The 14044-nt window shown below is 29.1% G+C and overlaps 1 protein-coding gene and 1 long non-coding RNA gene across 3 annotated transcripts; one reads left to right on the top strand and one right to left on the bottom strand.

Moving 5' to 3' along the window:
- Positions 1 to 575: 575 nt before the first annotated feature.
- LOC106755933 lies at positions 576 to 3485 on the top strand. Of its 2 annotated transcripts, none has more exons than XR_001375428.2 (3): positions 576 to 752; positions 997 to 1138; positions 2991 to 3485. It is a non-coding gene; the product is annotated as an uncharacterized LOC106755933 (long non-coding RNA). The 2 variants fall into 2 exon arrangements; XR_001375427.2 differs by having other exon boundaries at positions 584 to 752; positions 3058 to 3485.
- Positions 3486 to 8148: 4663 nt separating this feature from the next.
- LOC106755709 (aquaporin SIP1-1) lies at positions 8149 to 9069 on the bottom strand. The gene has a single exon (XM_014637915.2). The coding sequence runs from the start codon at positions 8999 to 9001 to the stop codon at positions 8267 to 8269; it is 735 nt and encodes a 244-aa protein (XP_014493401.1). The 5' UTR covers positions 9002 to 9069; the 3' UTR covers positions 8149 to 8266.
- Between the last annotated feature and the right edge of the window lie 4975 nt (positions 9070 to 14044).

Genomic DNA, 14044 nt, shown 5'->3' with positions numbered 1-14044 from the left:
CATAATAAATTATATGTATTAAACAAAAATTAAAAATGATAACTAAAATTATTTAAATACAAATTTTTAATAACAACTCGACTAAAAATACCAAAAAATTTAATAAAACATACTAAATACGCAAATTCTGGTTAAAAAAAACTCTGCAGTGAATTTAATATAATTTACTTAAATGAGTGGTCCCTTGGTTTCTTCAGCAGACACTCTTACAATTTTTCACACATAATGGGATTACTTGAAGACAGTGCTTAACTCCTAATAAATAGTATATAATACTTCCATTCTAATAATGTCCATTCATTAAGGAGATTGATTACTCAAAGGGGAATCTTGATTAATTAAGAAGCATCCAACAAAAATATCTGTAAACATTAGCCTCATTTGATGCTCAAAAACTTTATTAAATTCGTGTTTTCACTCTTTTCCCCATAAAGAGAAACGTTAAACAGATGCTTCGCGCACCTACCATACCTTTTTACAACCATAGTCCCACATCCATGATGTTGTGTTCCTGTCTCTCTACTATGCTCCTTAAAACCCTGTGTGCGTCCAGATTCAATGAACCATCTTTCTTCCTTCTAACTCTTTTTCTATTTTCGTCTCTATATAATTCTTTATGGTTTAAACCCTAAGCTCTTTTTCGAAGAGGAGTGGCCACACACTAAAGGGCCAAACCCTTTGTCCGTACACTCAACATGGCTGCTCCTCCTTCACCTTCTTCTTCATCTTTACAATCTGAGGCTTAATCTATGGTATGTTCATAATTCATGCCTTTATATTTCACATAATTAACCTATGCTTCATCATCTTATTATAAAACCCTTTTGGTTTCTTACTTATCTGAGTTCTTAATATGCAACAAAGTTTCTACCTAGCACAACAGAAAAAGGAAAGACAGACACCCAGATGTTATTACAATTTCATGGAATATAAGACATTGTTGCTTAGAATGATGGAAGTGTTTTTCTGTTGTTTGTTTTTACATGTGTCAATCAGAAGCCCCAGTACCAATGAAAGATGGTTTTTGAAAGCAACATTAGCTTCTTGTTCTTCATCTATTGGTTCAAAATTCAGTTTACCTCAAATTTTGGGATACAAAGCCATGTCTCGTAAAGAACCAAATAGCAGTTGCTTTCAGGTACGTACTTTTCTGTCCTTTTTATATGATCGTTTGAATATTCTTCTTCACATGCCAAGTTTGTTCAAATTGGGTTACATTAAATTAATCTTGGGTTGTTTTTGTTTTTGTTTTTCTTTCTTTTGATATTATTTTATAAAAGTTGTGCTACTTGTACTATTAGCTTAAAGTATTAATTGATTTATTAATAAGTAGCTTCTCGTGTATTAATGTAATTGGTTATTTTTAATGAGTTTTTTTTTTCTTTTATTCTAACCCCGGATTGTTTTTTTATTATGGTTTTGTAGGATAATATATTATTTTGAAAAATGATAAGCTTTTTCCCTTTTATTTTTTATTAATAAAGATAATGGGGTTTCTCTAAAATAATTGTGATTGTGGGGGCTTTGTAATCTATGTTGGGAATTTAGTAATAATGAAGTAAACAAACAAATGGATCGATTATTTCTATGCATGTTGAGGTATATAATACTTCAAAAACCAAAATCACATACAAAAGATGAGAGCATGATTGGCATTTTGTGTAAGGAAAGGTAATTGGGTTGTGTTGTTTTCAAGTTTTGAAGTCTAAATAAAAAGGTTGATAATAATATAATTAGCCTATAGAAATACATGCTTTGATTTGGGGCAAGATTTAGATGTAGTAGCATATGTTCTATTGGAACATTTTTAAGCATATGATAAGGGTTTTGGAATAAAATATTAAGATCTGAATTCTATATAAGATTCCAAAGCTTTAGAATACTACCATTTCATTAAAATTCAATTCTAATAATTAAATTAAATTTTAAATTCTAAAGAAATTATAATTTAAATAAGCAAGTATAAAATCGTGAGGCTTATATATTGAAACAAAATTTATAAAGTTGCTTAAAAGTAATGTGATTTTATAAAATTTATTTAAAATGAAATAAGATATAGTAAAAGTTTCTTACAAGATTCTAGGATCTAAAATATACTAATCCACTACAAATATTGTACATGTATTTTTTAATAATTTCTTAAATGAAATTTCCGAAACCTATGTTTGAAAAAAAAAAAAACTTTCTCGAATCTCCCACGGTCAGGTTAGTTCAACGGCTCAAAGATATGGTGAATCTTAAAACAAAAAAGAGGATATATATTTGTAAATATCTTATTAATATAATTACATATTTAATTCACAATTAAAGAAGTTAACATCACAACCTAATTAATATAATTATCAAGTGTGATATGCGATTAAAATATATTGAAAATTCATTGGAAGTTTAAATTTTAATATGAAGTAATTTTAGAGATACCAAATGCATTAATCTTTTTTCATTAATAAGTTTATTCATGAGTTAAGAAAATGAAAAATGAAAAAGAAGGCAAAAGTCTATCATTTCAACCTTTTCTCCCATCAAGAATCAAATCAAAGTTATTATTTGTTTTATGATATATTTAAAATCCTAAACCAACTTGGTTATTTCATTTTATGTAAATAAGAGGATGATTGATGTTTAATATTCGGATTTTAAGTCTAATTCAATCATATAAAATCAGTTTGTAAGATGAGACTTACATCCATGAATTGGTTTTATCTCTAATCGATATAGGACTTCCAATAAAATTATCACTTATCTATTTGTTTACACACACAAACCCAAAAGAAAATATTGTTCCTTGAACCACTAAATGTTTGTCATATTAGTTTTTATTCACAAAAATTAATAAAGAGTTTACTCAACTCAAGACTTATTCAGTTCTTGTTATAATGTTTTAAGACCTTAAGTTATTATTGTTGCACAATTTGATTATTGCTAAGAAAAGAATTTGGGGAAAAAACAGTAGCAAATTTCTAATGCTATGTGTCAATGATTTGCAATAGGAAAACACATATAGGGGTTTATTTAAGATGAAGATGAAACTCTAATTAGAAGCTATGCACTACACAGATCCTTATATTGAAGAACTAAGCAATGACAACCCTTAAGAAGATCTATTGTTGATGCTGAAATGACCAATGCACCTAAAATCTCAGGGCTTCAGTGTAACCTATCTTGTACTCCATGGCAGTTTTACAAGTGTGCTTCACTTAGAATCTATGTTCTTGTAGCTGCTGAAGAGAGTTCCCCTTGGAAACTTCAAAATCTGTCACTGTTTTAATACTATACTAAAAGCTTTGTTTGTAGTAGTAAGTCTAAGTTTTTATACTCTATGGTTGAAATGCTACCTTTGAACTTTTTTATCTCCTTGTTGCTGTTTGGAGCAGCATATTGTATTAAGTTCTGATGGCGTGAGTTATATAGAAAGTGAGAGTTTGCTTGCCTATGTATAAGAATACCATATGTTGAGTTATATGGTTTTTTACAATTTCACTTCCTTACCCATTTTGTCAGATTTTTTTTTTATTTATTTTGATATGTTTTTTCAAAAAAATTTATTCAAATAAGCAAATTTGTGATTAATTATAAAATTGAATAAATATTTACTTAATAGAAAAATAATATAGTCAAAGTAAAACAAATTTACAAATAAGAGTATCAAATTTAAATAAAATTGCAAAATAAATTTATGTGATTGAATATCTTAAGATTTACATTGAAGAAAAATATTATCATTCATCATGTAATTTATATAATAAAATCTACATAAACTTTGTTGAATAATCTTTTTTAGCTAAAATTTTAAATTTGTATTATTTGTAAAAAAGTTGTAAATTTTCATGACATACAACTACCAAGGTTCAAGATACTAGTTAAGTTGTAATGACAACTATTAAATTAATTAATCGAGTTTCCTACTTTTCTCTTTTTCATGTTTCATGAGACTTTAAAAAATCTTTCATTGAAAATGAATTATTCATTCACCAAAAATGTATAATATAAAGTGAATAATTATGCAACGAAGCTTTAACATAATCTTTTTTTTTTTCTTTTTTTTTCTGAAATAAACTCTTCTTAACATACTGTCAACATATATGTCTCAACTCCTCTCTCTCTCATAAGTGACTTATACAAATTAGTTGAGAGTACTAATTGTTTACTTGTCGTCTTATATTTCAAAGGTTTAATATTACTTTTGATTTTTATATTCGTCAATTTTGTTGACGACGTCTAAATCGTTAACGATTAAATATTCACATGAGCAATCAAGAATTTATCAATCATTTCAAACACAATCTACTAGCTCATTCTTTTTCCTAAGGCAAAACTTAGATTCTTTTTCTTTTGAAATTTTTCAATAAGCTTAATAAAAAGAAGTTAATGACTTAAAGGGGTTGTCAATGGATTAATATAAAGGTGGACTTATTTGATCAAGTAGCTAAAAATAATAATTACCCTCAATTATATCAAATTATACATTTCTAGCTAAGTTGAAAAGTAAATAATGAATCTAAATATTATAGTATAAACATAAATGAACAAATCATATTCAAGAAAAATATAAATAACAGATGGTAGTTTTTCATCATCATATTTAGACTTAAAACGCACAAGATTAGATATTTTATCACAAAAAGATTAAACTTAAATAATTATCAAATAAACTCAATTCATAACTTATAGCTATGAATTAATTAGGTTTGATTTCTATTTAATTCAACATAAAACAACATGACTCTTATTTCAAAATTATGACAATTCCAATTACTAAATCAAATCCTAGAATCTAATGCAAATATATTTTATTGAAAACAAGAAAATATCTTTTGGGAGACACTATTAAAAAGTTTATAAGTAGACTCCTAAAAAAATATGTATAGTCAGAATGGGTATACTTGTCATGTTTGTACCCACTAGTTACTGAGTATACTCATACTCATGTACATACCTGTTTTCTTACTATATCAATATCAATTAATTAATTTTTATAAAAAATTAAAAATCACAACAAAGAAAATATGATATTATCATATATTCAATAATATAAAAAACATGTATTCTCAATTCTGCAATGTCAAATTTTTAGAAAGAAATTATAATGGTATAAATTTCAAATAAAAGTATCAAATAACAATTGGATAAAAGTGGAAGAATTATATAAAATATTACATAAATAAAATTTCATGAAAATAAAAAAGATCTATTAATCTTATAAACATTAATGAAACAAAATTGATAAAGTTAAAAAAATATTTTTAAAACAAATAAAAAGAAAACAACTATTCAAGTATAAAAATATTCCAAATGTCTCTTTAATTTTTTTTCACTAAATTATAGTGAAACCTCTATTTCTATACACTAATAAAGATTAATTTATAATACACGTGAACAAAATCACACAAAAAATATATTAAATTAATAATAATTCGAATTTAAACATAAATCTTTGGTCCTTGGATGATGATAAACAATATTCATGACAATAAGAGTAATTATTGTATTATAATAAATGAAAGTCGTTATATTTTTATGGTGGTAAAGTTATATTTACGAGGGTGAGTTAAAAAATAAAACTAATTATATAAAAAATCATTAACACAATATTCTAAATGATAAAAATAAATAACAAATAAAAAATATTTAAAAAATTTAAAATGATTAATTGTGTGTCTTAGAAAAATTTGAATTATCAATTAACAAAATTGCATAAAGGAAAACAAATGTTAATTAATAGTTTGATAAGATGGAAATTACTTTGGAAATCTGATAAAATTTTTCAAATATCAAATTAGTTCAACAGTTGAAAGAGAATAAAAATTGTTTTAGCAAAACCAAAGTTCTTCAAAATAAAACAAAAACTAAGTACAAAAGACAATATATAAGGAGCTAAGTATTTTATATTAGCGGGTAAATGAAACATCTATGTGATTTAATACTTTAAATTGAGAGTTGAATCTGTATGATATTATTCTTGAAAATAACTTTTGGACTCTAAGTAAGGTGACTCTATTAATATTTGGAATGAACGTTGGTCTTTTGATATTTACATATCTAAATTTATTATAATTTCTTATTTTGACAAAGTAAGGTTATATGTTATTAGCTCACCTTCAAGAGGTACTCGTTAAAACTTTTCTTCATTTATTGCTAATTTATGTCAATTTTCTTCTTTGATGGTTAATGAGAATTAGGATGTGTCTAATTGGATTTTAGATAATATTGATGTGTTTTCTTAAAAAGTTGCTAAAAAAAATTCTATTATAGTATGGAATGTATGGATTGGAGGAATTTGATTTAGTTGGATGTTGTGCCACCAATGAAAACATTGATTCTTTAGAAGTTGTAGTATGGTTGTTTGCTGTTGATTTAGAGGTTAAAAAAAGGGAAGTGATTTTATGTTCTATGTGTGGAAAATGTTTATCATTCTCTTATTTATTCTTTCAATATTATTATGTGGTTGTGGCAATGGTTGAAAGGAGTTTTCCAAGATTTGTTGTTTTGCTTTTCAAATTTGGTTGTTTAGTTTATAAAGTCTTCTTGTTATTCTTTTCGTATTGTAAATAAAGTGGTTGTCCTTATTGTGATTATATGAATGATTTAGAGGAAGAGAAACCATAGTAGATTTCAAGATCTAATTGTTTTTACTTATATTGTTTTTAAAATTAAGAAATTAGTGTGTGACTGAGAAAGGAGAATATGGTGGTTTCTTTTACAAATGTAATATGATAAATTTCATTTGCTAATTAGCTTAAGATAAAAACTAATGGTGAATTGTCCTAGCTTACCTACATGTGTTGGTATTTTTAGAGAAAATCAAGGTGGATAAGTGGAAAAAACAGTGTACTTTTTCAGGGAAAAAAATTTCTACTTGTTGAATTTATAAGAGTCATTTATACTTTAGAGCTTGTAAGTAGGATTTTCATAAATATTAATTAAAGAGTAATTTCTTATATCATTAAAAAAATCTCATTATCATGATTTGTTTATCCTTAAATTTATTACTTTTATAAGAAACATNGTTCTTGAACTCGAAAAATGAATTTTTTTGATATAAATTTAAGATGGTTCTCAACAATATAGACCTTTGAATTAGAATAAGATTTTTGCACTTGTTTTTTTCATAATTTTTTTTCTTCAATCCAAAGACCATAATAAATCACGAAGGGAAAAAAATCAATTCAATTTGATTTTCTTACTAAAATTCAATCACACCAATTTCTTGTTATTACTTTTTGTTTTATTATTCTTTATTAATTAGAATAGTTGGTGTAAGCTTTTAAAAGTATATTTTTTTAAATTTGAGATTCATAATTAAGCTTAAATTTATTAAAGGTTCTTTATACTATAAATTTCTACCAAAAGGTATGTATTCAAATTGAATTTTAAATTTCATAACCTAGAATCGAAATTATATTTGCATTTAGATATTTCGGTATTTGATTTTCGTCAGCAATACATCTCTTACACATACACATAAGTCTCCACATTAATAAGATATTGTTCATTTTGACCCAACTCCTTACGGATTTGTTTTTAGTACCACTCCAAAAGGCCTTTTCTCAATGAAGGTATCTTATGTGTATATAAATTCATATTCATCTCTTATTTTTTCTGATGTGAAACTTTGTTTGTACCCAATAGTCTCGAACTCATTAGTTAACTTGTTTATTTCTTTCGAATCTCATTCAACTCATTCATTTTTTTCATAAATGAATTGATCGATAAATTGAAGGAGATTTAAGTGCAAAGTCGAAAAATATTTGAGAAAGTAGGAAATTGTTCGATAAAGACGAAAAGACAAAAACATTAATCAGGTAATTCTCTGGTAAAATCAAACTACATAAGATTTAAACAAAATTAAAATAATGTTTTAAATACTCAACAAAATAATTTTTTTCAATAAAAAATCAATTAAAAATATGCAAATTTATAAAGTACTTGAAACTTAAAAAAATAAACAACAATTTGATATTTTCAACGAACATGATAAAAAACTTTTGTTGTTCTACTCAGTACTCAAAATATTGTTTAAGTGCCATGCTATTGAAACTTTGTTATTGATGGAATGTATTCATAGTTACTTTTGTCTTCTCATCTCCAATTTACCAATTAATTTGCTCATTTTCTTTCAAATTTCCCCTGAATCACTCATCAACATACTTCTCTCTCAAAGAGGTTTAAGATATAAAGAGTAAAGTTGAACATACCAAGATGAAAGTAACACTCAACTGAAGGATATAAATACAGACAGGGGAAGAAGAAGGAACTAAAATGTATTTCAAGCCTTCTTGTGCTTGATTGGTGCCATAAATATAGACTTGAAGATGAAAGCAGCAGAGGATGCTCCTACGAAAGGGCATACCCAATAGACATAAAACTGTTCCCAAGTGTTGTGCTTGTTGTTGACAAAGGCCCATCCAAAGGCATTGGCAGGGTTCATGGAAGGGCCAGTGAACCCAGCACCAGGGATAACCAAAGCAGCAGTAGCAACAGAAAGCAAATACACCTTCAAAAAAGGGTTCTTGGGACCCCTCAGCATCACAAAGAGAATAGCCATGTTATGAGTGAAGGTCAAGAGCCCCTCAGCAAAGGCACCAGTGTGCAAGTCCACCTTCAAAAAAGGACCTTTCAGCATCTGCTTGTACTGTGATGGCATAACAAGAAGAAGAGCCTTGACTCCAACAGCCCCACCAAATGCCTGAGCAGGGAACCTAACAGCCATTGATGCAAGAGATGAGTCAGGTCTGAGACCTGCAGTGTAGAATGAAACTGTGGTTGAAGGGTTGAAGCTTGCACCACCTAACACACTTCCAATGAAGCTTATGGTGAGCACATAGAGAGTGTTCAAGATTGTGGTGATGAAGAGACCTGCAACTGAAAAGGGTTGGAGGCTGAGGAAAAGTGCTACCTCAGTTGAAGCAATTCTCAAAGTTGAGATGATGAAAACCCACATTGATGTCAGAATTGCATCTCCAATTGCAGCTCTTAACACACCCATTTTCTGTTTTTCCATTCTTTGTTTTCCTTGGAGATGCAAATCTCAGACACTCTAACTGGTGTTGTGAGCCAAGAAAAAGAAGAAAGATATATATGGAGTTTTCGTGGACGCAATTGAAAATCTTTGTCCTTTGTGCATAGCGGTGGTTAGACAAAAGAAAGGCGTATCAGAACACTGCAATTTTAGCTGTTGTCTATCCTTTGTGGGACCTTCTAATTACTACCACACAAATTAAATGAATTTTGGCTTTAGGTTATTTTCAAGTTGAAAAAAAGTTTTTTTAACAATTTTTTTTTCATAATTTTTTGAGTGGTATCTTATGATGGGTCCGTTTCAAATATTTTTTTAAAATAAATTCAAACAGATAAATGAAATAGTGATACGTATCTCGTTGTCAACAAAGTTGTCAAAAAGTATTGTTAAAATATCATTGTCTTTTCAAGTTTCATCTGTATAATTTAGATAAAATAAAAAAATAAGTAAATATAATATAAGTATATATATTAAAATACTCCAATCTTAATTTTTGTTTATAGATTAGGTCGAGTACGAATTCGTTTTGACTACAGAAATTCTATTTTGTCAACTGGTTGAATATCCAAAGAAAAATACCTATAGGTTCTTTTTTACCCACATGTGTATAAATGTACATTTATAAATATTTTTATATTTTACTTTTTTTTAATTTTAAATAAAATTACTTTAAAAAATTATTTAAAATAAAAACTTAAATAAATAATAATAATTTTTATGTACAATTCAAACTAAATTAATCAATAAAATATTAATGCAACTAATTTTTAAATGAGTTTGGTCAAATGTAAATTTTAAAAAATTAATCTTTACAAAATAACTTTAATAAGTAAATAAAACAAAACAAATGAAGTCAAAATTTAGATGATTATTTCATATTAATATTTCTTACATTAATAATTTTATTTTGTTCACTTGTACTTAAAAAAAACTCAACTAAAACTTACTAATAAAATAAAACTTACTAATAATTATTAACGAGTAGTGTGTATTTGTATGTAGGAAAGACTATACTCATCTCGTCAACAAACAAAATTAATTTATATCCATTTCCTGAAAATATCTATTAAGGTTATTCATTTAGTATCTATCATAGGTTTTACTCATAAATATGTCGAGATACGAATTTTTTTTATCATGCCTAATGGGACTTTCCAATTACTAATGAAATCAATTTTGCTTTATGTTATTTTAATATTTTTTATTAATTTTCAAGTTTACTTTTTATATCAATCGCTTTTACTAATATTTGTATATATTTTTCAATAACTAGGGTCCGTCAATCTCTTTCTAAAGGTCGGTTGACCACTATTCCTTGTTCTAACTTATTTCCACTTCATTGATACTGAGACTAATTGTCAAAGATTCTTCAATGTTAACGTCAGTTCAATTCAAATGCAATAAATGAGTAATTAAAGTGTAACCTACCTTATCTTGGGCTTCTATTTATGGCATTTATAATGAATTTTTGTTATTATTGCTAGCTTAATTACTACCCAAAGTCCACTAATCTTGTTTAGGAGTTTAATCATAGTGATTTTCTGCTTTAAGCCATTAAGCATTGGCGGTTAGGTTTTTTTGGTAAAAATGTCTTCTCAGTTGCTCGGTTAGTAAGGTAAAAATATAACCTTTAACTAACTGATGTGTTAATGGTCTGGCCAACTCGTTGACCAGACGGAACATACCGTACATATTTTATGTACAAATGACCTTTTGTAATTGAAGAAATGACCATTTTCATCTCTTTGTTTTCATACATCTTAAGTGAGTCTTATTATTCTTTTTTTATTCTATAATTAAGTGTTCATTCTTGTTACAATCCCAAGTTCGTCGACCATCATTGTTAGGATCAATTACTGCATTCCCAAGGTATTATCCGCTTTGGAGACTAGAACTCCATCATGATTTTGTTCTTAAAAAGTGCCTCGAAAGGTGGAAGATGGAAAGAAGAAATATTATTTAAATTGTTTTACGTCTCGACTCCTAAGTAATGTGAGACTACTAGGAGTGATAGAAACATGAGCCCCCTAATCTAGGTCTAAGGGGTATGAGGGTTCATCTCCAACGAAGGGCTTAAAGAACCGATGGTTCATCTTACAACCTCATTATCAATCCCACGATGGGCGTCAATGTTCTGATTCCAAGTCCGTCGAGTGACATCGCTAGGGTCAATCACCCCTCATCTAAGGTATTGTCCGCTTTGGAGTTTATGTTCCATCACAGTTTTGTCCTTAAAAGACGCCTCAAAGAATGGAATGAGTATTTAAACTACGTTAGGCCTCAACTCCTAAGCGATGTGGGACTATTGGGCAAGGTAGGAACATAAGCCCTTAGTCGATGTCTAAGGGAATTGAGGGTTCATTCCCAATGGAGGGCTTAAGGGAACCAATGGTTTGTCTTAGAACATCATTATCGGCCCCACAGTGGGCGTCGATGTTCTAGTCCCAAGGCCACCGATTATCATTGTTAGGGTCAATCACTATGCATCACACGGAGGTATTGTTCGTTTTGGAGCCTAGTGCTTTGTCATGGCTTTGTCCTTAAAAGGTATCTCGAAGAGGGAAAGAAGAAATATTATTTAAATTGTTTTACGTCTCGACTCCTAAGTAATGTGAGACTACTAGGAGTGATAGAAACACGAGCCCCCTAATCTAGGTCTAAGGGTTCATCTCCAATGAAGGGCTTAAGGGAACCGATGGTTCATCTTACAACCTCATTATTAGTCCCATGATGGGCGTCAATGTTCTGATTCCAAGTCCGTCAAGTGACATCGCTAGGGTCTATCACCCCTCATCTAAGGTATTGTCCGCTTTGGAGTTTACGTTTCATCACAGTTTTGTCCTTAAAAGATGCCTCAAAGGATGGAATGAGTATTTAAATTGCGTTAGGCCTCAACTCCTAAGCGATATGGAACTATTGGGCAAGGTAGGAACATAAGCCCTTAGTCAATGTCTAAGGGAATTGAGGGTTCATTCCCAATGGAGGGCTTAAGGGAACCGATGGTTTGTCTTAGAACATCATTATCGGCCCCAAATCGGGCATCGATTTTCTAGTCCCAAGGCCACTGATTATCATTGTTAGGGTCAATCACTATGCATCGCACAGAGGTATTGTCCGTTTTGGAGCTTGGTGCTTTGTCATGGCTTTGTCCTTAAAAGGTATCTCGAAAGGTGGAAAGAGAAATAAGTATCTAAATTGTCTCAGTCCTCGACTCCTAAGCGATGTGGGACTATTGATAGGAACATAAGTCCCTTAATTGTGGTTTAAGAGGAATAATGGTTCATTCCCAATTGAGGGCTTAAGGGACTGATGGTTCGTCTTAGAACCTCGTTATCGATCTCAAAATGAATGTTAATATTCTAATTCCAAGTCCGACAAGTGACATGGTTAGAATTAATCACTTCTTATCTGAAGTATTGTATTTTTCGGAGTTTGTACTCCGTCACAGTTTTATCCTTAAAAAATGTCTCAGAAAATAGAAGGAATATTAAAATTACCTTAAGTCTTGAAGCCTAAACAATCTGAAACTATTGGACATGGTAGAAACGTAAATCCGAAAAATAATAATTCACTCTCATGAATAACTTATTAAGAAATCAATGATTAATCTTAGAACTTTTCTATTGACCGTGAACACCAATACTGCAATTTCAAATCTTCATAGTGATATTGTTAAAATTAAAATCAACCGTTTTAATGGAATGGTTTATTTTTTTTCTTATTAGACGAGTCTCGTAAATAACCTCCCACTATTTATATTAATATTAACGGAGTCGCATCAACTTTCTTATACAAGAAATTAAATATAGAGTTGTGAAGTATGCTACGTGGTGGATGGAGAACCAATGGAAAATATAGTACCTTTTTGTGGTGAATAACGTAAGAGATATGTGGGTTAGATAATGTCCCTTTTGAAGAATCTTTTTCAGAGGAATTCATCAGTAACTTCATGCATGCAAACAAAGAGATGATTGTGCCGTCGGTGGACATGGATTTTTCGCATTCAATTTACGGTTTGGGTATTTTAATTGTATTTGTTAAAAGTAAACATAACCATTCATTTTTTGGGGAATAAAGCAGAATCTTTCGAAAGAATAAACTTGTTTTTATTATCGGAAATTGGATGAAGTTGTGGATAAGAGTTTTATAAGCTTGTTTGATATTAAAACCACTAAACTCAATTTGATGGTGAAAAAATTGAATGATTTATGTAATCTCCTAAATTATCAAATGAGAATGGGGCTTAAACTCTCAATTATTTGCTTTTATATTTTGAGGTATTGTTTCATTATATTCTTACAGGGTTAGAGTTTGTTAAAGAGAACCCTACACCTTAAATTCAACATGAACCATTTTAGAATATAAAATAAAAAGTATTCTTAACAGTATAATCTAAAATATAAAATTTACATTTCATATGGTGAATCCACACTATAAAACTCTATGGGGTGTGGGAAATTGTGGAGGTGCAGAAAGAAGTTGTCCTCCCTATCCTCTCAATCACTACTTCATAAGTATAATACCATTAGGGAGTTGCTCCCTCGAGTATTCCAGGTGCTCTTGTAAGCAATTCTTTAATTTTTCAATTGAATGAAAATTAACTCAACAGGATCTTGAATTTACATGATACTCACAATTTCCATATACACAGTAAAGAAGAACTAACCTGGATCCATTGTATAATTCTTCCTGTTTCTTCCTGTCAATTGTTCTCTCTCATCTTACTCCTCTTTAATGTCTTCTTGATGATATAGAAGTTGCAAGGATAATTTCTCTGTCAAAGTTACGCTTTCTATATTGTCTTTTCTAAGAACGTTCGTTCTTTCTTTTTCACTTTTCAGAAACGTAACTCTGTCCACTGTCGTAAAACTTTTTCCTCTTTTATGGTATTTTAATTAATCTTAATAAAAATACCAAAATGCCCTTTTGAAGTGAGAAGAGAGGGATTAATTTTAATAACTCTAAAATAATCCCAATAACTTTAATACTTTAATATTCTAATAATCATCACATTAGAATCTTTAC

The sequence above is a fragment of the Vigna radiata genome, chromosome 2 (genome assembly GCF_000741045.1).
Source record: "Vigna radiata var. radiata cultivar VC1973A chromosome 2, Vradiata_ver6, whole genome shotgun sequence".
Taxonomy (NCBI): Eukaryota; Viridiplantae; Streptophyta; class Magnoliopsida; order Fabales; family Fabaceae; genus Vigna; species Vigna radiata.
This window is presented reverse-complemented; position numbering and strand designations above follow the sequence as displayed.

What these genes read in the sequence shown, in the direction of transcription:
- LOC106755709 (XM_014637915.2), bottom strand. Translation starts at nt 9,001, where the DNA reads ATGGAAAAACAGAAAATGGGTGTGTTAAGAGCTGCAATTGGAGATGCA.